Below are 27,200 nucleotides of genomic sequence, written 5' to 3' on the forward strand. Positions count from 1 at the left end.
CTTCTAAATCCCCTAATTGATCTGACTCCCAGTTACCTTTTCGTTAAGGCAGCAGTAAGACACAGTTTTAAAAGACCCAGGCAAAGAAACATGATATCCTGAACCAGTCAAACTCAAAGTGAGTTTTCTTAACTTCAGTTCTTTGAAAACAACAGCTTGAGGAATAGATGATGAAGGCTTTTCACACTTGTTAGGTGTTAAAAATGCTTTCCCTTACACACTGCCTTCACTCCGTTATACATATTTTCCCCTTTAATTGCAAATTCCCATTGTTTCACTATGTCTTTGGACTTTACCTTCCTGATCACAAAAATCTTTCATAGCACTAAGTTTTACCAATAATCTTTGGGAAAAATAAACACACTGTTTCTGACTTCACCTGGCTAGGTGACACACTTCACCCCTCCTTTAAAAACAATCTGATCTGGTTTATTTAAAAATGCAATTGTCCTTTTACACGTTACATTCTAAACTTCCCTCATGTTTACCATGTTTACATCAAAGCCTTCAAAACAGCTGCCTTTAATCCAATTAAATCTCTCTCTCATACACACACACACACACACACACACACACATATTATACAAACACAAATACCATTATTTTACAATAAATTCCACTAATATTATTAGAGTTATTATATCTTCCTGACATGGGGTCACTGGTAGAGGGGAGGTGGAGCAGCAGGACACCCTTGGAGTTTTCCTGGGCTGAAGCCCCTGGGTGCCTGGCTGGCACCCCTCCTCCCCTTGGGTGCCAGATGGTATCTCTCTGACTCCTTGAGAAGAGGAGGCACCTGGAGGAAGGTGGGAGTTCCTCCTCCCTCTCTTGCCTAGCCATTATTACACTGCACCATGGCTAAATCAATGGAGTGTAGATCCGAATGCATATCCGGCAGCCACTGTGCATTCTGCTGGACCTGGGTCTTCAAGGCGGGTTGCCACCTTTTCCAAGGAGACAGCCAAGTGCTTGCATGCTGGAACCACAACAGCAGACAGAACATGGACAGACTCCTCCAGCCTTCGGTCCAGTCTGCACATGGCTTCTGACATCTCTGCCTGATGTTGCCCTGCCTGTCTCTGCATCTCCATCAGGTCTCTTATGGCCGAGTCCAGAGGTGAATGTCTCTGTTCTGGCGGAGGGTGCAGGTGAATGCTGCAGTGGTACATCCTATGATGCTTCTGAGGCATCATCCTCAGAAGTGGGGTAAGAGGTGGTTCTGTGGCTGGTCTCCATTATGGGCCTCCCGCTTTTCTTGCTGGTGCCTGGAATGGAGAAAGGAAAGATTTAGTGGATACATAAGCAGGTTCCCTTATTAAAGCGATGTCTCACTCAGTCGTTGCATCTGACAGCTGCAGACTGGAGGTATCCTCACTGGCTTGCTGGGGAACTCCTATCTTGCCTTCAGCCGAGGCAAGGTCTTGTCCCCCACCAGCTAGCTTGGCGGCCTCCTCCTAGTAAGGGGTGAGGATCCTGATGTCAGGCAAGCCACCCATGGTCTGCTCCCTCCTGTTATGTGTGTTCTCATCCTGTAGAAGCAGGAGGATTGAGTGTCATCTCAGTGGTGCATGAGCAATTTAGGAGCATGCGCACCTATGCCAGCTCCTGCGCCCTCTCAAGAAAGTGATTAGCAAGAAGATTGTCCTGCAACTAATAGAACATTGAGAGCATGAAGTGGCTAGCACACATTCAGTGCACATATCCCATCTGCTGCTGAGCCCTGCAACCAAAACACCTGCCTGACATCCCTGTGTATTCACACACTTACGTTGCCTAATAGGAAGACAGGAACATAGGAGCAGCAGCAGGCCATTTGGATGCCCTTGTGAATGTCACTTTGCAGTGAGTAGATTATGCCTAAAATGCTAAGAGCCACTGCGATCTCCGTCCAGGCTACCGTGGTCAGACAGGAGGGCCACCTGCTGCCACCCCTGGGAAACAGTACCTCCTGCCCTTGCTGGACAGCCTGAAAGAAAGTCTGCAGGGAAGCTTCACTGAACTGTGGGGCCACATGTCATCCTCTCTGTGACATTCTGCTCTCAGCAGAATCTTGAATGACAGCCAGACTGACGCTCCTTGCCTGCAGTGAGTGAATGACTGTCTGGGTGCCCGGACCTTCGACCCCATGAGGTAATGATAGGGACAGTGATTCCCTGCCCGCCCCGAGATTAGCGACCTCCTCGCAGATGCATTTGTAATATGCTGAACAGCGCAAGATCACTCGTAAGTAGAAATTATTCACTTTTGTGCCTGCCATCAAACTTGGGCCCCAGAACAGAAAATTCTATTTCCCTTTCCAAACTCTTTGTATCTTCCTCACAGCTTGCTTTCCTACCTATCTTTGTAACATCAGCAGCATTAGATTGATAAAAATCTTAGCAGGATTAGTGAATGTTCAGGTCCCAATATAGTGATTTTTTTTTTACTTGCTAAGTATTAGAGGCTGTCCTAAACTGGTATGGATGAGTTGAGCCAAAATTTAGAACTTACTTGAGGAATCACTTTCTGAATTTGCTTGCAATTTTATCCTAAAAACAAACTTGAACAAATATTTCTTGTAACCCACTTCTGGCTGTCTGGTTGATGAGTGTAGGTGTTTCTCAATGTTGTTAGGGTAATGAGCAGTGGCAGTCTGCAATGCTTCAAGCACAAGTGTAATATAGTAGAGATTAGATTATATTTGACTGGAGAGCTGGTACAAGTTTTACCTTGAACGCCTGTTTCGAATTCCCTTCCCCTTTTCTCCATATCGCTCCAGAAGGTCCCACGTTAGGCCTATACTCATTGGAATTTAGAAGAATGAGAGGTGATCTTATAGAAACATATAAGATTCTGAGGGGGCTTGACAGAGCTGATGCTGGCCTACTCCTACTCCTATTTCTTATGATCTTATTGCTGGAACAAGGTCACATTTACTGAAGTAAATCTGGCTTGCAAAGGTTTTAAATATTTTTTAAAAAAATATGCAGTGAATCACTGTGCCATCATCCCCAGGTTTGATTTCAAATCAATTTCAGCATAGAAGGAGATCATTCAGCCCCAGGTGCCTACACTGATCCAATCTCTTTTACTGAACCTATTTATGATCAGTTGTATTTCCCTGCTTTTTCCTCCTATCCTTCGATATTGTGTGTCTGAACAATTTCTCCTTGAATGCTGCAATTGATGCACCTTCAATAGCCTCTTGTGGTAAAGTATCCATGTTCTAATAACTCTGTGTGAAAAATAATCCTTCTAAGCTCTCCTTTCATGTTTCTACTGACCTTTACTACTCCACCCAGATTTATGGGCTGACCATTTACTCTGTTTAATAGATGTAAGGGTCCTTTTTTTTCATTCATTCATAGGACGTGGTCTTCGCTGGCTGGGCCACCATTCATTGCCCAACCCTAGTTGCCCTTGAGAAGGTGGTGGTGAGCTGTCTCCTTGAGCCACTGCAGTTCATGTAGTGTAGGTACACCCACAGTGCAGTTAGGAAGGGAGTTCCAGGGTTTTGACCCAGCGACAGTGAAGGAACGGCAATATATTTCCAAGGCAGAATGATGAATGACTTGGAAGGGAACCTCCAGGTTGTGGTGTTCCCATCTATCTCCTGCCCTTGTCCTTCTAGGTGGTAGTGGTTTTGTGGGTTTGGAAGATGCTGTCTAAGAAGCCTTGGTGAATTCCTGCAGTGCGCCATGTAGATGGTACACACTGCTGCTACTGTGCATTGGTGGTGGAGAGAGTGAATGTTTGTGGATGTGGTGCCAATCAAGCGGACTGTTTTGTCCTGGAAAGTGTCCAGCTTCTTGAATGTTGTGGGAGCTGCATTCATCAAGGCAAATGGGGAGTATTCCATCACACTTCTGACTTGTGCCTTGTAGATGGTGGACAGGCTTTGGGGAGTCAGGGGGTGGGCTACTCGTCACACGATTCCTAGCCTCTGACCTGCTGTTTTAGCCACAGTATATGGCTAGTCCAGTTCAATTTCTGGTCAATGGTAACCCCCAGGATGTTGATAGCGATGGTATAGCCATTGAACATCAAGGGACAATGGCTGGATTCTCTCTTGTCGGAGTTGGTCATTGCCTGACATGTGTGGTGCGAATGTTACTTGCCACCTGCCAGCCCAAGCCTGGATATTGTCCAGGTCTTGCTGCATTTGGACATGGATTGCTTAAGTATTTGAGGAGTCGCAAATGGTGCTGAACATTGTGCAATCATCAACGAACATCCTCACTTCTTAAGATGGTTGGGCCTTGGAGCTGAGATGACTGACCTCCAACAACAACAACCATCTTCCTTTGTGCTAGGTATGACTCCAATCAGCGAAGATTTTTATGCCTAATTCCCATTGACTCCAGTTTTACTAGGGCTCCTTGATGGCACACTTGGTCAAATGAGGCCTTGATGTCAGAGGCAGTCACTCTCACCTCACCTCGGGAGTTCAGCTCTTTAGTCCATGTTTGAACCAAGGCTGTAATGAGGTCAGGAGCTGAGTGGCCCTGGTGGAACCCAAAGTGGGCATCAGGGAGCAGGTTATTGCTAAGCAAGTGCCACTTGATTGCACTGTTGATGACCCCTTCCATTACTTTACTGATGATGGAGACTAAACTAATGGGGCGGTAATTGGCCGGGTTGGATTTGTCCTGCTTTTTGTGTACAGGACATACCTGGGCAATTTTCCACACAGCCGGGTAGATGCTGGAACAGCTTGGCTAGGGGCACAGCAAGTTCTGGAGCACAAGTCTTCAGTACTATTGCTGGAATATTGTCATAGACCTAGGAGTATCCTTCAGCCATTTCTTGATATCACATGGGATGAATCGAATTGGCTGAAGACTGGCATCTCTGATGCTGGAGACCTCCAGAGGAGGCCGAGATGGATCATCCACTCGGCACTCCTAGCTGAAGATTGTTGTGAATGCTTCAGCCTTATCTTTTGCACTGCTGTGCTGGGCTCTTCCATCATTGAGGATGGGGGTATTTGTGGAGCCTCCTCCTCCAGTGAGTTGTTTAATTGTCCACCGCCATTCACGACTGGATGTGGCAGGACTGCAGAGCTTAGAACTGATCCGTTGGTTGTGGGATCGCCTAGCTCTGTCTATCACTCGCTGCTTTTGTTGTTTGGCACGCATATAGTCCTGTGTTATAGCTTCACCAGGTTGACACCTCGTTTTTAGGTATGCCTGGTGCTGCTCCTGGCATGCCCTCCTGCACTCTTCATTGAACCAGGGTTGATTCCCTGGCTTGATGATAATGGTAGAGTGGGGGATATGCTGCGCCATGAGGTTGCAGATTGTGTTCGAGTACAATTTTGCTGCTACTGAAGACCCACAGTGCCTGATGGATGCCCAGTCTTGAGTTGCTAGATCTGTTCAAAATCTATCCCATTTAGCACGGTGATAGTGCCACACAACATGATGGAGGGTATCCTCAATGTGAAGGTGGGACTTTGTCTCCACGATAACTGTGCGATGGTCACTCCTACCAACAGATGTATCTACGGCAGGCAGGTTGGTGAGGATGAGATCAAGTATGTTTTTCCCTCATGTTGGTTCCCTCATCACCTGCCGCTGACCCAGTCTAGCAGCTATGTCATTTAGGACCCTGCCAGCTTGGTCAATAGTGGTGCTACTGATCCATTCTGAAGTCCCCCACCCAGAGTACATTCTGTGAACTTGCCAAGTGATGTTCCACATGGAGGAGCGCTGATTCATCAAGGGAGGGTGGTATGTGGTAATCAGCAGGAGATTTCTTTGCCCATGTTTGACCTGATGCCATGAGACTTCACAGGGTCCAGAGTTGATGTTGAGGACTCCCAGGGCAACTCCCTCCTGAATGTGCTGCCACCTCTGCTGGGTCTATTCTGCCATTGGGACAGGATATACCTAAGGATGGTGGAGTCTGAGACATTATCAATAGGGTATGATTCTGTGAGGATGACTATGTCAGAATGTTGCTCAACTAGTCTGAGACAGCTCTCCCAATTTTGGCACTAACCCCAAATGTTAGGAAGGAGCGCTTTGCAGGGTCAACATGGCTGCAATTGTCATTGTCATTTCTGGTGCCTAGGTCGAAGCCGGGTGGTCCATCTGGTTCCATTCCTTTTTTGTGACATTCTAGTGGTTTGTTACAACTGAGTGGCTTGGTAGGCCATTTCAGAGAGCATGTAAGAGTCAACCACATTGCTGTGGGTCTGGAGTCTCATATAGGCCAGACCAAGTAAGGACAGCAGATTAGTGAACCATTAGTGAGTTTTTACAACAATCGACAATGATTCCATGTTCATCATTAGACTTTTAATTCCAGATTTTTATTGAATTCAAATTCCACCATCTGCCATGGCAGGATTACGCAGAGTTTATTACCCATTACCCTGGACCTCTGGATTACTAGTCCAGCGACAATACCACTACGCCATCGCCTCCCCTGTGTGAAACGTATTTAGACAGGTTCACTCTACTTCCTCATGAGGTACTGGTCCCCAGATGAGCAAGGTGTCAGTTTGTCTTGGTGGATAGTACCCTCGTCTCTGAGTCAGAAGATCATGAGTTCAAGCCCCCACTCCAATAATTGGAACCCACAATCCAAGCAGACACTGCCAGTCCTTGTTTAACCAGGGCCCTGTCTGCCTTCTCAGGTAGTCATAAACGACCCCATGGTACCATTGAAATAGGAATGGGGGGGGTTTTCCTCATATCTTGACCAATACAGTATATATCTTTCAAACGATATCATCAAAACAAATTATCTGGTCATTATCATATTCCCTATTATGGGATCTTGCACCACGTTTCCTTCTCTACAGCAGTGACTGTACTTCAAAAGTACTACATTGGCTGTAAAGAGTTTTTGGGATGTCCTGAGGTTGTGAATGAAAGGAAGAATGACTTGCATGTATGACTGTATTTTTCACGGCCTCTGGCTTTATGGGCACTGATGTATGTTTGAAGTGTCGTCACTGTTATAGTGTAGAGAAAGGCACTACATCAACCAAATTCTTTCTTCCATAAATGACAGTCTCATTCGGAAAGGCCTCAGGATGGCTGATATGGGAAATGGAAAAATATCCCAGTGACGCTTTAAAGGATATTCTTGCAAAGTTGGGGTTGAAGTGAGGGAGCTTTAATCTGCATATAACCCATGCTGTATCTGAAAGTGCTTGATGAAGATACAAGGTCCCTTGGTACTGAGAAATTGTTTTCCTCTCCAGTGCAATTCATCCCACACCTTGATGACCAAGGAATTCACAAGAATGAAGTAGCATTTAATACATTTTCTTATATTGAAAGGACTGGGCTTGGTCTGAGTTTTGACAAAATAATTACTTTCTGGCACTGAGAAGAAAAATGACAAATAGTTTTTCCAATTTTCAATTCGTGTTTCCAACCCTTGGCTCTTCGTCTTCAATATGCCAATAAATGAGCATTGTTCATCAGCCTTGTTATGCCATGCTATCAGTGTTTAGAAAGTTAATTGCTGTCTTATGTTACAACAGTCAAAACTAATGAATTTGGCAATCGGCAGAGGCAACATGACAATTCAAGAGCTGGATGTCAATTCTGAGATTGTTTGGGTGAAGTCCTGAGATATTTGGGAACATTGTGGTAAATCTCTGTTGTAACAGACCTCTGGGCTAGCAGCTATCTTATGGTAATATTGTCACCCAGTGGCATTTGATATTAAAAAAATAATCAATGCTCACTGAACTGACTTTGTGCTTTTTTATAATAAATATTGAAATCAACTTCAGGTGAGAGTTATCTCATACTCGCTTCCTGGATTTAAATATTGTCAGAGTTGATTAGTTCTTTGAAATTTTCCACACCCATTTCAATTAGATCTCTAAGTTTTAAGAAAACTCTGAACAAGCCTGGAGTGTTAACTCAAAATCTATCTTTTGCTTTCAAAATCAGAAAAATTAATATTTTCTTCATCTTACCTGTGTCCCATGCTGTTGAATGGCCAACCAGTCTGCTTGCTATAGGGATCTAAAAAAGTAAACCCGATCTCTGGGAGCTATGCCTCTTTTCATAGTTCCAGATAATGCTGTAAGCAGCTCCCTTGTGGTTGGAGAGCCGAGGTGATGCAAGCAGTGAGAAGGTCATCCAAGCTCTGTGCTGTAAACTGGACATGTTTAACTAGTTGTGTTCATGCAGTACACCTCGAGTCTCTAAGCTTGAGCCCTGCCCAGTACCTCAATTCTCTGGGCTTAGGTGAATGGGGCATGCACATATGGGATGTACCTACGTACTCCATGTTACTCAAAAAGACCATAACGTGGCTGTTGTAGGAATTGGAAATAAATTCAATAATGAATTCGGGAGGAACTTCTTTATCCAGAGAGTGGTGAGCATGTGGAACTCGCTACCACAAGGAGTAGTTGAGGTGAATGGTGCGTATACATTTATGGGAAAGCTGGATAGGGACATGAGGAGAACAGGAATAGAAGGTAACCCTGCTAGGGTTAGATGAAGAGTGGAAGTGGGGAGAGACTTGTGTAGGCTATAAATAATGGCATTGACCAGTTGGGCCAAATGGCTTGTCTGTGTTGTTAGCTCGATATCACAGTGATGTTAAGGGTGCTCCTCTGAGGGTGAGACTTTTCCTTGGGGAAGTGAGCTTCACCCAGGATTCTTCAGTGCTAACCCGGAGTTCCTGAAATGTGTAATTGTTTCATTCTTGGGTTCTAGTACACCTCACCTTGATAAGCAGGAAATTCACAAAAGGAAAATACTGGATGACACATAACTTTCAATGATGGTCCAGCTAGGTGCCCACTGGGAGATTATCTTGTGAGCAAAAGTTGCAGCCCCCAGTGATGGGCCTAGTCCTCAAGGTGCCAACTGGCTAGTCACTCTGTAGTGCAGGATAGGGATAAGATGGGAACAATGAGTCATTTGAAAAAAGACATACCTTTCAGGTTGATAGCCTACCTATGTGGATTCCTCAGCGCTTTGATCCAGATCCCCTATTTATGTGTGTGCCATACACCCAGCTTGCTAACAAAAAAATGATTTCAATTTACCAACCATCCCCCCCCCTTTCTTTTGTGAGGCCAGTCAGAGCAGAAGAAAGTCACTTTTCTGGAAGCCAAAGACCTCTCAATCTTCATCCGCTAATAGCTGTGGTATGCTCTCTTCATATTTGTTCTGCCCAGGAAGCAAACCAATAACATTTAACTGAGGCCTGGTATCATTGTCGCCTTTTGCTATCTCTGCCAAGTCCCCCGAGATGTTTCCCCTCACCAGTTCTGAATTAAAATGCGTCCCCTTTGCTTTTCACTCTTGAACAGAAGTGACTGCAGCATGGCTTCATAGAGGCACATAGATCGTAAATCCGGAATACTGCTTCAAACTAAACCATAGGAATTAGTCTCAACATAGGCTCAAGCTAGAACAGAAGCAAATTTAGCACGGATATCAGGGAGTTTTTCTTCGCGCACGGACCTATCCGCACATGGAACGGATTCTCGAAGAGAAGGGTAACAGCCTTGGCATTATTTATCTTTTTGATACCATAGTGTGCTATACAGTGACACGCTGATGAGCTGTTATAAGTAACTTGTTAGCAAAGACATCTCCCTGATGTTTAGACAAATGACAATGCAGGAAGCCCCTGAACAATGGATCATCTGGGACACACATCTCACAACATTTTCTGGGAACAGATATTTTGCTATGGCAGTGGCAAAGACTGGAAAATAGGAAGTTGTTTGTTACATGGAAACATTCAGAGTTGCACATTTTAAACATTACAAGCCAAAATGGGGCACACAGCAGGTATCTTCCGGCTGTTTTTTATTTATCAATTTTTATTTTGAGTCAAAGAGCTGATACAAACCCAGCCGTTCTAAAGTTGATCATTTTTTAGATTATGAAACAAATTAAAAGACCCGGAGGAAAAGTTGTACCAACTCAATATTTTAAGTAAAATATTTATAACGTACAAATGAGATATTTTTCATCTTATGGAGGCTCACAGCTAAGAGAAACATTGTAATACATCTTTCACTTTATCATGCTCTCCATAGGACAGTTGTTGCTGTTTAATTTAGCCACAAATCTTTAAATAAAAGATAACAAACTGATACAGCGATGTTTGAGATCATTTTGAGAAACATGCTGTTGACACATTGTACCAATAACAGTGTGAAGGTGATCAGATGTGTGTTAACCACAGTGTGAGTGAAATGGGGTTGTGTTAATGACATGTAAGGATGAGGGTGTGTGTTAATGACAGTGTGAGGGTGATTGGATGTGTGTTAATGACAGTGTGAGGGTGGTCGGATGCCTGTTTATGACAGTGTGACGGTGGTTGGATGTGTATTAATGACTGTGAGGGCAGTCAAATGCGTGTTAATAACCATGTGATGTTGATTAGATGGGTGTTAATGACAGTGTGAGGGTGATTGGAGAGTGTTAATGACAGTGTGAGATTGGATGTTGTTTCTGACAGTGTGAGGGTGATTGAATGGATGTTAATGACAGTGTGAGGCAGTCGGATGTCTGTTAATGACTGTGTGAGGGTGATTGGATGTATGTTAATGACAGTGTGAGTTTGGCTGCATGTTAATGACTGTATGAGGGTGATTGGATGTGTGTTAATGACGCTGTGAGGGTGGTCAGATATGTGTTAATGACTGTATGAGGGTGATTGAATGGGTGTTAATAAGTGTGAGGGTGATTGGATGTGTGTTAATACCATGTGAGCGTGATTGGATGTGTGTTAATGACTGTCTGAGGGTGATTGGATATGTGTTACTGACCATCTGAGGGTGATTGGATGTGTGTTAACGACAGTGTGAGGGTGGTCGGATGTGTATTAACGACAGTTTGAGGGTGATTGGGTTTGTATTAAGGGCATTGTGAGTGTGGGGGCAGTGTTTGAGTGTCAAGTGTATTAAGCCTCAGTTAACGTAAATGGAATCTGCTTAGAGTAACGAATTATTAATTATAAATCACTGATAAAAATGATGAATGGTTGCTTTATGTATTGTTGGAAAACCAAGGCCAAAATTCATAGTGCAAGAGAGCATGAAGCTTGAAAGTAGTAGGAAAGAAGGTGAAATTTATTGAGAACAGAGGCTGGATGATGCTAGGCTTGTTGATGGCCTGTGGAAGCAAAACAGTGGGAGAGTTAAGGAATTCCATAGTTGGGATCCTTGGGAGTGAGTTATAGAAGATGATATGTTGAGCTGCTGTGTAAAATATGGATTTGTGGGATTGGGATAATATATAAGCATTGATTTAGGACTAGTTAAGGGTAAAAAACAGAGAGTAGGGATAAACTGATCATTTTCAGTTGCTACCATGGGCTTCCATTATTTATAATCTGTATTAATAACTTAGATGAAGGGATCAAGTGTAACGTATCTAAATTTTCCAACAATACAAAACTAAGTAGGAAAATAAGCTGTGAAGAGGATACAGAAATTTTGCAAAGGGATATAGACAGGTTAACTGGTTGGGCAAGAAGGCGGTAGATGGAGTATAAAGTGGGGAAGTGTAAGGCTATTCACTTTGGTAGGAATAATAGAAAAACAACATTTTTTAAATGATGTGAAACTCTTAAATGTTAATGTTCAGAGAGATGCCCTTATATGTGAAACACAGAAAGTTAACGTGAAAGAACAGCAAGCATTGGGAAGGCAAATGGTATGCTGGCCTTCATTTCTAAGTAGAAGAATAGGAAGTTTTGCTGCAATTGCACAGGGTTCTGGTGAGACTACACCTGGAATACTGTGTACAGTTTTGGTTTTTGTACCTAAAGAAGGATATACTTCCCTTAGAGGGAATGCAGTGAAGGTTCACTAGTTTGATTTCTGTGATGAGATAGTTGCCTATGAAGAAATAATGCGTAGAATAGGCTTTATTTTTTGGCGTTTAGAAGAATTGAGAATACAAGATTCTGAGAGGGCTTGACAGGGTGGCTGCTGAGAGGCTGTTTCCCCTGCTGGACAGTCAAGAACTAGGGGGAATAGTCTCAGGATGAGGGGTCAGATATTCCGGGCTGAGATAAGGAAAATTTTCTTCACTTTCAATGTTGTGAATTTTGGAATTCTTTACTTCAGAGGGCTGTGAATGCTTAGTCGTTGAATATATTCAAGGCTGATAGCGATAGAGTTTTGGACGCTAAGAGAATCAAGGGATATAGTGAGTTGAGATTGAAAATCAGCCGTTATCTTATACAATAGCAGAGCAGGCTCAAGTGGCTGTATGGTTCTATTTCTTCTGTTCTTATGAGCTTTGGTTTCATCACTATGAGGTACAGGGAGGAAGAATGGCGTAAACGTTAGGGAATTTGGGAGTTTAGGAGGAATAGGAATGGAAGTTCAAAGGAATAAAAGCCGTGGTACTTTCAATGGAGTGAGACAAAAAGTTTCCTGATGCCTTTCATGACAATGTTGAGATGTGCAGCTATATTTTAACAATGTAGTTATAAATAGACACAGTGAAATGCTAAGCCTGAAGGCCTGTACATTTTATATTTCCTTATGTTGGTGAGCTGAGATTACATTTAAATTAATTTTAACATCTAAATTCCAATCATCCCTCACAGGCTCCATTACAAAGCAGTCATTACTGTTCAACTCAATAGGGAGGAGCAGTCAGACTCTTTGACTGCTGTAGGACGGTTGGAAATGACTTCTGTATTAGTTGTGGGATTCTCTGATGGTTGGAGAAAGTCTAGTTACAATAGTGTGTATTTCTCCAGCCAGGGAGGGAAGAAGTCCTGGGCTGATTGAGGGCATGTGTTGCTTCATTTGGGTTATTAACACAATGCCCTCCCTCACTCAGTCAGCCATATACAGATTTAAAGCCAAAAACTCTTCCACGATGTTATCAAGAAGTTGAACAATGTCAGTTTGTGAGAAACACAGAAAATGCTCAGAAGGTCAGACAGCATCTGTGGAGGGAGAGAGAGAAGCAAAGTTAATGGCCTGTAACTTCCGAGCTCGCTGGCGTCGGATTTTACAAGGATGTACCGAGGAATCCCTCTGCGAAGGTCTCAGGTAATGATTTGCATGGCAGTTGCCCAGAAGTGCACACTTCCTCTGGATAATTGTGCTGCCAGGGGAACCACCTGAAAATACAGTTTAAATCGCAAATTTGGATGGTTTCGCCAGGGTAATGCCAATAGTTACTCAGATAAATTTAGAAGAATTAGAATCTCTTCTAACTTCTAAGTAACTATTGTAAAGACCCAGACCAACCCCATGGGACTCCACCCACCCCCGACCTTCAACACCCCCCAACCCAATACATCCAACACCCCGACCTCCGACACCCCTCACCCCGACCTCTGACCCCAACACCCCAACCTCCATTCCCCCAACCCCCGTCCTTCAATCCCGAAACCCCTTGACCTCCAATCCCCCGCTCCCCCAACAACCCTCACCCCCCGATCTCCGACAACCCCACTCGCCCGACCTCCCCCACCCACGACCTCCAATAGCCCCCACCACTCCCCCTGACCTCAACCATCCCCCGACCCACTGTCAGCTTCACCCTCCCCCCGGCACTTCAACTGGCCTCTGCCCGCTACCTCAGACACCCCGTACTCCCCATGGACTTCCAACCCTCCCACCCCCACTCCCTACGGACTTCCAATCTCACCCCCCATCCCGCAACCTTGGATCCCCTCGGACCTCTGACTCCCACCCACCTCACCTGCCCTCGGACCCTCCACGACCCCGGCAGACCTTGGACACCCCCCCCACAGTCTCCCCGGAACTTGGATTCTCCCCCACAGGTGCCCCCCTCCCGGACTTCCGACCGACCTCCACCACTGATCTGAGATCCCCCACCAGTCCAGACCTTGGACCCCCCACCCCCACCTCCCCACAGACTTCCAACCCTCCCCATTGGGCCTCTGACTGACTCCCTCCGACCCAGACCCCCAGACTGCCCCCAGAAACCCCCACCCCCCAAATCCTCTCCAATTGCCTTGGACATCTACCTTCCCCATGCCTGTCAATTTCTCTGGCCCTGTAAACTTAGCTGCTTTATGGCAGCAAGTGCTGTAAAAAAAAAAAAAGTGGCTATGGCCTCCTTGAATTCACTGAAGTTGGACTTTGCTGGGGCCTGCGAGGGGTCTTTCGATGCAGGCCCCAAGCAGCCCTGGCCAATGGCAGTGTCAACATAATTTTCAAGACCAGGTAAATGTGCATTTATTTTTTCTAATTCCTGCGGGCCAGCACTTTCCAACGCTAGTTGGAAGTTACGGCCCAATGTTTCAGGCCAGTGACTTTTCATCAGAACTGAAATAATTTAGAGATGTAACAGGTTTAAGCAAATACAGAGGCAGTAAAAGGGGGGAGACGAGGAAAGAACAAAAGGGACAGTCTGCGATAGTGTAGAAAGCATGATTAAATGACAAATGGGATCATGGTGTAAGGCAAAAGGGGACAAGTAAAAGACCGAAAGATGATTCTATAGGAGGTGTAAATGGGAACAGCAGAATCATTACCAACAGCAGCCATCTGAAAAAAATGGAAACAGTGGTTATGAGCTGAATTTCTGAACTCGTCCGGAAGGCTGTAAAGTGCCCAATCAAAAGATGAGGTGCTGTTCCTCGAGCTTACATTGAGCTTCATTGGACCAGTTAGGAGGTGGAGGCCAGAGTTCAGAGTGGGAGTAGGGTGGATAATTTAAATGACAGGTGACTAGAAACTTGGGTTCACGCTTGCAGACTGAAAAGAGGTATTCCACAAAGCGATTGCCCAATCTGAGTTTGATCCTGCCAAGTAGAGGAGACCTCATTGTGAGCAGTGAATACAGTACACTAAATTCAAAGGAATACAAGTAAATCACTTTATCCTGGGAGCAGTGTTTGGGGCCTTGGAGATAAAAGGAAAGTTTTGCAACTCCTGCACTTGCATGGGAAGGTGCCGTGGAAGGGAGTGATCTTAGTGGTGATTGAAGACTGGACCAGAAGGATTGGTCGCAGAGGGGATGGTCCTTTCAGACTGCTGAAAAGAAGATGTATTGATGGTGGCATCATGCTGGAGGTGGCAGAAATGGAGGATGTTGATTCATTGAAAATGAAGGCTGCTGAGGTGGAAGATGAGGACAAGGAGAACTTTATTGTGATGGAAGGGAGTGTGAGTGCAGAAGTGTGGAAGTATGACAAGCAAACCTTAAGTTTGTTTTTGACGTGGTTTTTATTATTTCCCAGTAAGCTTGAATAAAAAGGTAGTGTAATATTTTGGCTACTGGTAATTTTAAATCAGACAGAATAAAAAGACCCAGAAACAGTCTATCCTGAGTTAGCTGATCTCAGCAAGGGCAGAGGTTGGAGCTCCCCACTTGGCTTCAGTACCTTATGTTACGAGGCAGAAAGTCAACCAGGGATTTTCTGACACTCATGAGTATCCAGAGCACCTGTACATGCTATGTGAGATAGGGTCAGGGGTTGACTTGATGTATCTACAGGGAGTAACTTGGGGACATTCATTGTGCAAACTCACACATGAAGCATGGCCACTTGTGCAAGACACTGGAGTGCTGCCAGGTCAAAGGATGTGTTTCCCACTGTAGGCAAAGGGTGGAAAGAAGGTTGAAGTGGAGTGGAAAAGAGCATTTTTAATTTCTGATCCAGAGGAAGTATCTCAGCCATAGTTTCAATCACAGCTTGGGGAAATGATGGGTAGGTGGTATTGAGGGCTATGGGGAAAAGGTGGTTATGAGAAGTTGGGGGATATTGTGAGAAGGTGAGACTGGGGGATACAGTGAGAAGCTGTATTGATAGGATTGAGGAATTTGGTGAGAAGGTGGACTGGGTCTAGAAGGGGTGGACTAGATGGGCCAAAAGACCTTTTCCTTTTGCTAAAAATTCTCTTCTGTGTGAGATGCGTTTTGGAAGTTGGTTTGGTACAGAAGGGGTTAAGGCTGTATAAGCCTGTGAACCATATGAGAGCCATTTCCATTCCATTTACCTGCATATATGTGGGCTATTCTTGTCTCAAAGGTATCTTAAAGTCAATGTGACGCAAGTGCTCGTGCTGCTTGTGTGTGTTTCTGGATGACATGAAGCATATTTCATGCATATTAAGGGTTCAAAGCTGATTGATTTTGAAGTAAGGAGGTGAAAGGTCAAGGGTAAGACAAGACCAACTCAAAAGCTGAGTGGTCCCATTGCACATTAACCTTTAAAACACATCACAATTAAGTAATTCCAGTGAACTTTGTTTTTATGCCTCTGTTCAAATGCTTTAAATGAGAAACATAATTGACCTGCCAGCTGGTACCAGCTGAAACAGTAACTACAGAAGCACATCTGTCCTTCAGCACAGTTGGAGGGGACCATCAGCCTGGGTTAACCACTCTTGATCACTATCCACCCTACCAGTAGGTGATCAAAGACAGCATCAACTGTGATGGCCTCTGCAATCAAATAACTTGGCAGCACACTACACTGTCTACACTCCTGTACAAAGAATGTCTATTGAGGTGATGTGCGAGAGGACTGTCTGGAATTGTTCCCCTGCAAGAAAGTGAGAAAAACACACTCTGCTATTTCCAGGTTCACAAGCTAACTATATGAATCGCTTTCAATGACAATGGTGCAGACAGAACTCTAAGTGTGATGATTGACTGTGTTGTGAAAAGCTGGTCAAAGGGGGAGTTTGTTATCAATTGGGAGAAAACAAAAACAGAAAACACTGCAAATGCTGGGAATTTATAGCATGTGTAAAGAGAGTGGACATTCTGTGTATCTCTCTAACTCATTGTCAGCAATAAAGTGTTGACTTAGCCTTTCTGTACACAGTTGTTGACATACCTGGTGTGTATTATTAGCGTTTTCAGTTTTGCTTTGAACCTTAAGGTTGTTTGAATTGAAAATTCAAAACAACTTAAGAAATTCCAGAGCATGATCAGTCCGTTCAACCCATTAGGCCCATTGCACCCAGTCATGTACAATTATTCAACCATAGACTTCTCTCTCACCCCACACTACTTTAAGAAGAATTAATTTGTTCTTCCAACCTAAGAGATTACTTTTAACTCTGATTAAATTATTCCTGAGGTAACTTTGTGCATGTAAGAAAGAAAGAATGAGCATTTATGTAGCGCCTTTCACGACCTCAAGATGTCCCAATGTGCTTTACAGCCAACAAAATACTTTTTAAGAGCATAGTCACTTTTATGATGTGGGAAAGGCCACAGACAATTTGCGCAGAGCGAGCTCCCAAAAACATCAGTGCGATAAATGACCAGATTATCCATTTTTTAATGATGTTGATTGAGGAATAAATATTGGTACAGGACACCGATGTAGTTGTCCATCCTTCAAAAGGGACATCAGTGAAAACAAAGGCTAGAATGACAAAAGTATACTGGCAATTAAGTTCTAAGCTATGAAGGGAAGTTCACAACTTGTTTTAACTGGATAACGAGAAAATGTTGAGATGGGACATGATATATGTCTTCAAAATGTTAGTTTAGGAAACCTAAATATGAGCGAATTGTTTAACTGTAAGCACAGAAGTAGAGGACAAAGTTAACCAGTCAGAAAATAAGAGTGGTAGGAATGTTCCCACCTCACAACATGGGAGTAGAATTTTCCCAGCAGTTCCCCTAGTTTCTCACTGTAAGATTGGTAGAAAATTGATGGTAACCCTGGAGAGATAGGGTAAACAGCTTTTCCTACAGTGCTCCTGCTGAGGATACAGTGGGAGATCGGAAGAGCCCCTGAGCAAAGCTTAGCTCTGGAACAACAAACTCCTTAAAAAGTAATGTGCCATTGAACTCTTTAAAATTAAAGTTGGACCAATACCAGGCTACTAACAGGAATGAAGGTTAAAGGATACCAGGCACACAGAATCAGATTCTCTAGGGAACATTATCCCAGTCCTGCTGTGACCATGGAAATGTCATCTGCAAAAGGCAGCGAGTCAGGAATGAATAATGTAGGTTTTGATGATGAGGCCTGTTTATATTTCAGAACCGTTTAAAGACACGGTTCTCAAATATTCCTTGCATGTTTTGCAGTTGCAACACGTTTCTGGTTGCAGCATTTTATCTAGTGATCAGAGAGGGTGTGTAGAGACCAGTCTGTGGAACACAGCATGGGTAGACTGCACAGGCAGACTCAGCCTCTTGGCCGCTCATGGCCACAAAGGATGGCTGCCCACAGTGGCACATCACTCTCTCTGGCTCCTGCCTTTTGCTCCTTCTTGCTACCCTTATGTGAGTCTCTCACTCTCTCTCTTTCTTTGTCTCACTCTGTTTCTTTCTCTGCCTCTCCAATCCTCTCTGATGTCTCTAACTCTTTTTATCTTTGTTTCTCACTCTCTTTCTCTCTGCCCCCTTCTCTCTGTCCCTCTCATTACTCTCCCTTTCTTGCTCTTCACTTCGCCAATTGCTCCATCTCACTGCCCTCCTCTGAATCTCCATTTCCCTCTTCCTTTCCATCTAAGTGCCTCTTCCTCTCTGACATGGTCATGCTCTGTCTCTCTCTCCCTCTCTCTTTCCCCTCTGTCTCACTGTCTGATTTCTATTTCTGTTTCCCTTGCTCTGAGGAGCCAATTTTAACTCACTCAAAACCCATTCAGTTGCAGAGTTAAAATTGGGCCTTCTGCCTCTGTTTCTCTCAATTCCACTTTCTGTATCTCTCAATCTCTCTCCCTCTATCACATTCACCCTTTTTCTGTTTCTGTCACTCTCCACCTTCTGTTTCTTTCTCTCTCTCTCTCTGTCTCACACTTTCCCTGACTTTTTCTCTTTATTTCGACTGTCTTACAACTGAAGTAGTATTGATTGTGTTGCACTGTTGAGATAAAGTGTGTTCTGTCATTACATTCTAATTGCAGTAACTTGTAAAGATATTTTGACTAAGAAAAGGAGAAGGATTTATTTTTTAAATCAAATGCTGCACACACCACTGCTGACACTGAGAATACCACCTATTGCTTCACCTCACAGTTGAAACATATGCAGCCAGTGTGAGTGCATTGGGTTTCTCACTGAACGTAATAATAATAATCAACATTAGAGAGCTGGGGAGTTATTGAGCCACGGTGAGTTCAGCCTGTAACAAGCTGGGTACCCATCCAGAATTGATGAAAAATTCACCTTGTGGGAGGGAGACAACCAGTCATTTGATAGCTGAAAAACTACATAGTGAAAGTTAGCAATTGCTGCCTCTAAATTAAATGCATAAGTTTTAAAATACAAAATCCCTCTCTCCCTATGTTCTCATCCCCACGAATACGGGTTTTGCACTGGATGGAAGATTGCACTCGATGCTACAATTCCTCACCTGGTGAGCCCTTCATTTTAGATATTTCAAAGGACAAGGGCATCGCAGTAAACATAAAACACAGCTGTCCTGGGCAGGCTCAACAATCACTGGGGACCACCTGACCCTCATACCTGTGACTGAATCACTGGGAAAATTAAATAGTTTCTTCCCAATTGTACAAAAAATAACTGTAGTAGTTATAGTTTTGGGAGATGTTGGGCTGTAGCTTTAAGAATAACCCTGTGCTGTAAGGTCACATGATCTGGAAACCCATGTGTTAGCAGTGTGGGAAACCTCTACAGACTGGAGTATTTATTAGGTATGGAGTTTGATGAACACGTGTAGTTACTACTGCTGTCTTGTAAACAAAGCCAAATGTTTCCACTAAGAAAAGTTGCCTGAAGATCAACTCTATAGCAATAACATATACATAAAAAATCATAATTTAGCTGTCTGTTAATTCAGTTGGTGAATACACTCTATGAAATACTAAACTACACAAAGCAGAAAAACCCACAGTTTAATCCCAGATTTTTGCTGAGTTAGCTGATTTTAGTGGTATAGAAATATCATCAGTGCCCCTGATCCAGGGAGAGTGGGAGATAACCAGGCAAAGGGTTCCAGGTCCTGAACTCTCTCTTGTGACCTCTGCTAAAGAGCGTACAGGTGTCAGCCAAAATTCAACTGTCATGCCCTCCTGGATGGAATGACCTTAAGATGTGAGCTGGCTCAGCTTCAGTTCACGAAGCACTGTGGAGAGGTGGAGACTTGATTCTGTTAGGGGAGAAAAACAAAACAACAAGTTTGCCAGTCGACAACCAGCATAAGCCACCCAATGCAGCAACTTTCAGGGAAGAGCTGACTAACTGCTGAAAACACCATGGAACAGAATGGAATCCTGCTCACTGCCCAGGGACACAAGGTCTTAACCCTGGTCAATGATCTGTTGCTAATTCAGTTTAAAATTATGTGATAATCCTATCATTTTTGTCAACTTTAGGAACCTAGGAACAGGACTAGGCCATTCAGCCACTTGAGTCCATTCTGCCATTCAATGGCTGACCTATATCTTAACTCTACTTGCCTTGGTTCCATAATCCTTAATACCTTTGTCCACCAAAAATCTCTAACTTCAGTTACATTTTCAATTCACCCCAGCATCAATACTTTCGTGAGGGAGATAGTTCCAGATTTCCACTCCCCTTTGTGTGGAAAGGTGCCTCCTTGCAGCACCAGGAGGCCTCACTCTAATCTTAGGAATATGTTCTCTTGTTCTGGACACCTCCATCAGAGGAAATAGTTCCCCTATCTTTCTATCCTATCAAATCTTTTTTATCATAATCACTTCAGTTAGATCACTCCTTACTCTTCTATACTCAAGGGAATACAAACCTAACCTGTTCAACATATCCTCATAATTTAATGTTTTTGGTGAATCTGTGCTACACCCCCTCCATGGCCAACATATTCTTCCTGAAGTGCAGTACTCTAAAGTGATCTAACTAGAGCTTCATACAACTTATGTTGGTTTATATCTGGAAAGGTTTCCAATTCTGTTTTTTATGCTTCAAAGTGTGAGAACGATTTGCTGCTAAGGTGTAAATGAGGGAGATTTGTGGCACTGGGGTTTAGGTACAGACTGTTGAAATTATACAGCAAAGAGAGAATTGTTCAGTGAAATTGGTCTGTAGGGGCCTGTGACTAAACAAGTAACACTGCTTAAAGTGCTATTCTGTACTTATGGAGTAATGCCTGTGGAATAACAAGTTTTTATGATCTACCCACTGTCTACGTAAAGATTATAAAATATAGTTTATAAAGACTGAATGAGGAAGGAAGATTGTTGGTAAGTAAATCGGCTTCTCACACTGGGAACCTGTGATCTAAAAATGGAGTTGTGGACATGGATCTGCAGCACAAAATTGCCCATAATTCAGTATGAATTGGCAGTCTCACTCAGAGATGGCTGCTGTGGGAAATGTCACACTGGAGCAATGCAGGATGCAGTTCTAAGGCTGGGATTAAGACATGTAATTAAAGCAGGGAGGAAACAGCTTACAAATATATTGCGCCTTTGGCCTTACAGCCAATGAACTACATTTGAAATGTAGCTCATGCTGTAATGTAGGGAAATGCGGCAGCCAATTTGTGCACAGTAAGGTCGCACAGACAGCAAGCTGATCATCATCAGCTAATCTGTTCTGGTGATGTTGGTTGAGGGATAAATATTGACCAGGATATTGGGGAGAATTCCATTGCTGTTCTTCAAAATACTGCTGTGAAACATTTTACATCCACCTGAGTCAGCAAATGGGGCCTCAGTTTAATGTCTCATCCAAAAGATGACTCCTCTGAGAGTGAAACACTCTCTCGGTATTGGCGGTGGGGCATGTTAATTTAGATTATGTCCTCATATTTCTGGTGTGGGGCTTGAACTCTCTACCTCCTGACTCAGAGGTGAAGGACATTTGGAGGGGGGAGAGGATAGATCATGCAGTAGTGTTGTGAAGGTGGAAGGAGCATTCTGCTTCTCCTGGTTCCACATCAAGATGTGAAAATGAAAACCTTTTTGTTGGCAACTGCTTGCTAGTCCACATCCTTGGCAGGAAAATGTGATGGAGTAGGCCCGATGCCTCAGGCGTCCTTGACATAACCCCACAAGACCATCATTTTTGTTGCTGTTTTCCACCATGAGGATTATTTTCTATCTCTGTGTGCCTGAAGTGGGAAAGCACAGACATCCCTTGCAATAACGAAAAGCCCCTCTGCACCCCAACAATAAAATAGCAACACCTTGCATTTTAACAGATTAATTGGTCCAACTGGTCTATGCCAACATTGGGGTGGGGGGGATGGGGGTGAGAGTGCAGGTGGGGATGGTAGCAGTGGGAGGGGGAATGCAAAAGGTGTGTTGGTGCTGTCTTCCTGAGTTCCTGAGTCTGGGACAGTGGCACAGTATTGCGGCAGGGTACAGGGAGTTTTACTCTCTACATAAGAATATACAATTGCCAATCTTTTAAATAGGAAAAGAAACAGTGTTAGAAATTATCCATGATTGGCCCTGGTGCCAAGGAACCTCAATGGTAATTGCAACCTGTTGCTTATATTGGATGCTAATGCAGTAGAAGTTGAACAATTAGCACCCATTGTAGGAATTGATTTGGTTTAGAACTCAGGATTACTGATGCTTTTCATTACAGTGGTTGATGGAGGAAACCAAACTTGTGGGAGCTGTATCATGATTTGCAATGAGCTGAGGGCTCTGATGGGAACCTGCTTATCCTGAATCCTGATATAACTAACTCCTGATCTGATGAGCCTGCACATTATGGCTCTGCCTTATCCCTAATGTAGAAATTTAAATCCTGCTGTGATCTGTATGATGCATCATATCCATCCATGGCCCTGAATATGATGCACTAGCTTGTATCTCAAATCTTGAAGACAGAGGAGGCCATTGATATCTTTTAGTTGGCTTGTCGATCTATAAAATTTACAGGGCTGTGGGGAAAGAACAAAGGGACCTGGGACTAAACCAAGGAGGCAGCACAAGCATGATGGGCTGAATGTCCTCCCTCTATGTTGTATCATACTCTTATCATGAATGCTGGAATCAGTGGAATTATTAGTGCCATGGCTGTGTGTGGTTGAGGGGGGGGTGGGTGCGGGGGAAGGCAGTGCAGTGATTGGGGGTTGGGATGCAGAGGCAAAAGGCCTCAGCCTAATTCTCAAAATTCAAAACAATGACAGGGTGATATTTGTTTTATGTAAAGATTTTGTTTTTGTATCCTCCATAGAGGTTCAAAATAAATTTCCAATTTATTTTAATGTTCTCTGTTATTTATTTAATCAAATCTCAATGGAATTGTAATCCCAGATCGGCCATGATGGAACTTGCTTTTTGGGCATGGAGCATGTATTTAGAAGCCCACCAACCTTGATTTCCTTTTGTTTTAAAAAGGGGCTTCAATGAATAACTACAATTCTTTTATAGCTACTTGATCTTTGAGAAAAATCCTGTTGGAGAGAGATCTTGTACATAAAGCAGGTCGGTGTGTGAATTTGACTTTGCATTTAAAGTGTTCTCTTCCCTTCTATTTGTGTTTTTCAGGAAATTGCAGCTTATTTAATAACATTCGAGAAACATGAAGAATGGTTAACAACATCCCCTAAAACCAGGTAAGTGTGAACGGCACTTTCTCCCTGTTTATCTGCCCAGTGATATCGATTAATATACTGAAATGCTTGTAAATTCATTGCTTAATTGAGAATGTGGTGATTCCTCATTTCAAGGTTCACACACCTCAGTGGTCTGACCACAGCCCAGTGTATTAATGGGATAAAATATTTATTGAGCAATGCAGTTGCGGTTCTGCACCAGAATCCACATGGCAGGTGAACTGTGGGCTGACTGCTGCAGCTCTAGATGAGCTAGAACAGCCTGCATTATTCCCTGTGCAGGAATATTCACACCTGGTCACACCAAAATCTTTTCTTTGGTGTGTTCTTTTTTAATCATAAAAAAAAACCTGCGGTAATCATTGGAATCTGAGCCACGGCTCGAGTAGGGGTCTGATTATTTTACAGTGAGGTGGTAATTTCTTTTCTTGCCTATGTTAAACATGTTGGGCCCTTACTCGGGTTTATAGGACACTTCAATAACTCATCCAACTGACCATGTGTTGGCCCAGAAGATGAGAGCTGGGAGGCTATTTGACCACATTCAGCTTCACATCCCAAACCCATTCTTGTCATTAACCAATGTCCCACATGCACAGTCTCTCCAGCAGGATTCACTACAATCAAAAACAGGAACCTAGGCTAATTGTTTTCTCTCTCATTGCCCTTTTCCCAATGCTCAGAGCTACTGAAGCCACTTGTGAGCCTCCAATTACCGTTCCTTCTAATCAACGATTCACAATATTCTCTGCACATTTATTTTAATTGTGCTAAGTGACTTTGATCTTTGGAAAGCCCAAGGTATGTTTGTTTTTGAATGTTATATGACAGGTAAGGAGTGTGTGCTGTGAAACCTGAGAGCATGTTTCACTAGTTAAAAGAGTGAGAAGTAAGCAATTTTGCTATTAAAGAAATTGATACACTTTTGGATATTAGGTGCATCAAGGGGTACGGAGAGAAAGCGAGAATATGACATTAAGATAGAGGATCAGCCATGATCATACTGAATGGTGGAGCAGGCTCGAAGGGCCGAATGGCCTACTCCTGCTCCCAGTTTCTATGTAGAGGTAACTTCTCATTTCTGTGCATTGATCCCCCAGGAATGCTTGCTCGGAGGCTCACAGTGAACAATGTGCTGGGAGATTCATTGTGAAATCCTAGGACTGAATGCATTCTTTCCCTCTCCCCCGCCCAGCCCCAACTCTAACGGATTGCCGACATAGACCAGTAGTCCAGAGCATGTAGACACTGCCAGTGTTGTGCTGAATATGGCCTCCTGAGTTCCTAGTATCTCTCTCTGTTTTCAGATTGATGATCAGAGCATGTTTTAAATGATGTTAATCAGGACACAGTTGACGGAGTGTGGACAGCTCTGAGTTTGACCTTGGCTGGCTCTGCAATACAGCGTCAAATCGGAGTCATTTTGGGATTACCCTCAGCTCTCTCTAGTTCTTGATTGGGAACTTGCTGCGTGGGGCCTGAGCCATATTCTGTCATACTGCTGGACAAAGAACAAGACAAGCCTTGTTGTTTGATAAATGGTCCTGCCCTCACATCTTGCTTCCATTCTCTCTCTCTCTGGATCATAGCAACAACAGCAAAGTACTTTGATAACACCTTTAACATTTAATGTAATAAAATGTCCCAAGGCACTTCATAGAAGCGTTATAAAACAAAATTTGACACCGAACCAAATAAGGCAATATTAGGGCTGATGGCCAAAAGCTAGGTAAAAGAGGTGAGTTTAAAGGAGCCTCTTAAAGAAATAAAAAGAGATAGAGAAGTGGAGAGGTTTAAGGAGAGAATTCCAGAGCTTAGGGCTTAGATAGCCAAAGCCACAACTTCCAGTGATGGGGGTCACTAAAATGGGGGATTCCCAAGTGGCCAGTATTAAATGAGTACATTTATCTTGGAGGGTTGTGGGGCTGGAGGAAATTACAGAGATAAGGAGGGGTGAGGCTGTAAAGTGAAAACAAGGGTTTTAAAATTGAAGCTTGACTGGGAGCTAGTGTAGGTCAGTGAGCAAATGAGTGATAGGTACATGGGACTTGGTGCAAGTAGGGACACGGGCAGGAGAGATTTGGGTGACCTGAAGTTTACGGAGGGCGGAATATGGGACCCTTCTTGTCCCCCTTTCTCTCCCTCTCTATCCTACAATTGTTATGGACAGGAGGGAGTTTGGTTTAAATAGCCCTGATTACTCCCCTCGCCACCCATCTGTAAACAGAAAGGCGTTTTGATTTTGATTTCCCTCTTTATATGTGGTGGCATATTTTCTCCAACTCCTCAGTTTTGGTGTGATCTAATTCTCTATTAATAGCCCTACAGCAAACTCAAAATAGGGTAAAATCAGAGGGTTAGTTTATTCGCACATACTCAAAGAGAAGAGAGAGATAACATAGCTTCCTTTTTTCATTCACGCTATAAAAGAGGGATACGGAAAAGAAAGAGGTACAAGGCAAAGACCACAGAGAAGTTAAGAATTATTGCTTCACATGAGTCTAGAGTCCAGAATCAAAAGTCCAATGGTATATTCCTTCACAGGGGTCAGCAGGCTGAAACTGATGCTGGATAATCCACTTTTCCAGTAGAGATGACTCCTATGATGAGATGGGCAAGTGGATATAAATTAGTCTTGCAGGTGCTGGTACAGAAGTTCAGAAGTTCCAGTAGAAACATTGTAGATGGGGTCCAGGCAATTTAAAACCTGGACAGAGTCCTAGTTCTGCTGCTGCTTGGTTGGTGGAAGAGGGCAGTCTGAGCTTTCCAGCTCCACAAGGCATACTACAGGTTCCTACAGTTGGGACAGGGTAGAAGATGGTGGTTATGTGACATGACTCCCGCTTCTCCACTTTGGTTTGGACAAAGGCTGTATATTCCTTTGTCTGGATTCTTGAGAAGGTTAATGTTTCAACCATTAATATTTTTTTAAAAAAGGGTTTTCAGGGTCCTTTGTCCATGCAGACTGATTGCCTCTGTCAGCCAGGCCCTGTTCTTAAAAATGTAAATGGCCTTCGTACAATTCCTATGGATTTGATCTCTGCCGTTACAGGGGGCATTAGCACCTCTTTAGAGAAAATGAGGATGCAGCTGTTCTGAATGCCAGAAAGTTCTTTTTGAGTGAGTCACAGCCGGTTGTTTTGAGCCTATGTTCAGTTTTTTTAAAAAAATTATAAATTAGCCAGGATGATATATATATATATATATATATATATATATATATTTTATAAAAATATAGAGTGAGGTCTTAGTTCCAGGGCACAATGGCCATTACTCCTTAACTCCTCCATTAACTACCCTGGAGTATTTAATTGAGTAGTGTAAGGAGAACTTTACTCTGTATCTAAGCTGCAGTAACAGTCCTGGGAGTATTTGATTGGGCAGTGTAGAGGGAGCTTTACTCTGTATCTAACCTATGCTGTACTTGCCTTAGATTAATTGATGCTGATATTCGTGTCAAAAGTTGAAAACCTTTTATCCTCATTTCATTGAATGCAATGTTCAGTCAAAAGCCAAAATGATGACTATTTGGAAAGCAGTACAGTATAAGGTGCTGAGAGAAGAGGGATTTTTGATAGTGAAAATTTTTCTTCTTCCTCCTCTGAAACCTGAATAGGATTTCTTTGGAAAGTCACTTGAATCCTTTAAATCCCAGGGGCAACTTCATAAACAGCAGAACTGGGGTCCAGCAACATGTCAGTGTCAGTCCTTCAGGCAGGCTGACTGGTTTAAAAATGGTATTTCCATTTTCAACTGAAAAGGGTCTGGTGATGATTGTCAAATGATTCATT

The 27,200-nt window shown here is 43.4% G+C and overlaps 1 protein-coding gene across 1 annotated transcript in view; it reads left to right on the forward strand.

Moving 5' to 3' along the window:
- The window catches only part of camta1a (calmodulin binding transcription activator 1a), a 1,037,373-nt gene that overhangs the window by 418,204 nt on the left and 591,969 nt on the right, over nucleotides 1-27,200 (forward strand). The window contains exon 3 of the mRNA XM_041206569.1: nucleotides 23,342-23,409. Within this exon, the coding sequence (XP_041062503.1) occupies nucleotides 23,342-23,409 (68 nt within the window). The remainder of the gene's footprint in view (nucleotides 1-23,341; nucleotides 23,410-27,200) is intronic.

This window comes from Carcharodon carcharias, chromosome 15, assembly GCF_017639515.1.
Source record: "Carcharodon carcharias isolate sCarCar2 chromosome 15, sCarCar2.pri, whole genome shotgun sequence".
NCBI lineage: Eukaryota > Metazoa > Chordata > Chondrichthyes > Lamniformes > Lamnidae > Carcharodon > Carcharodon carcharias.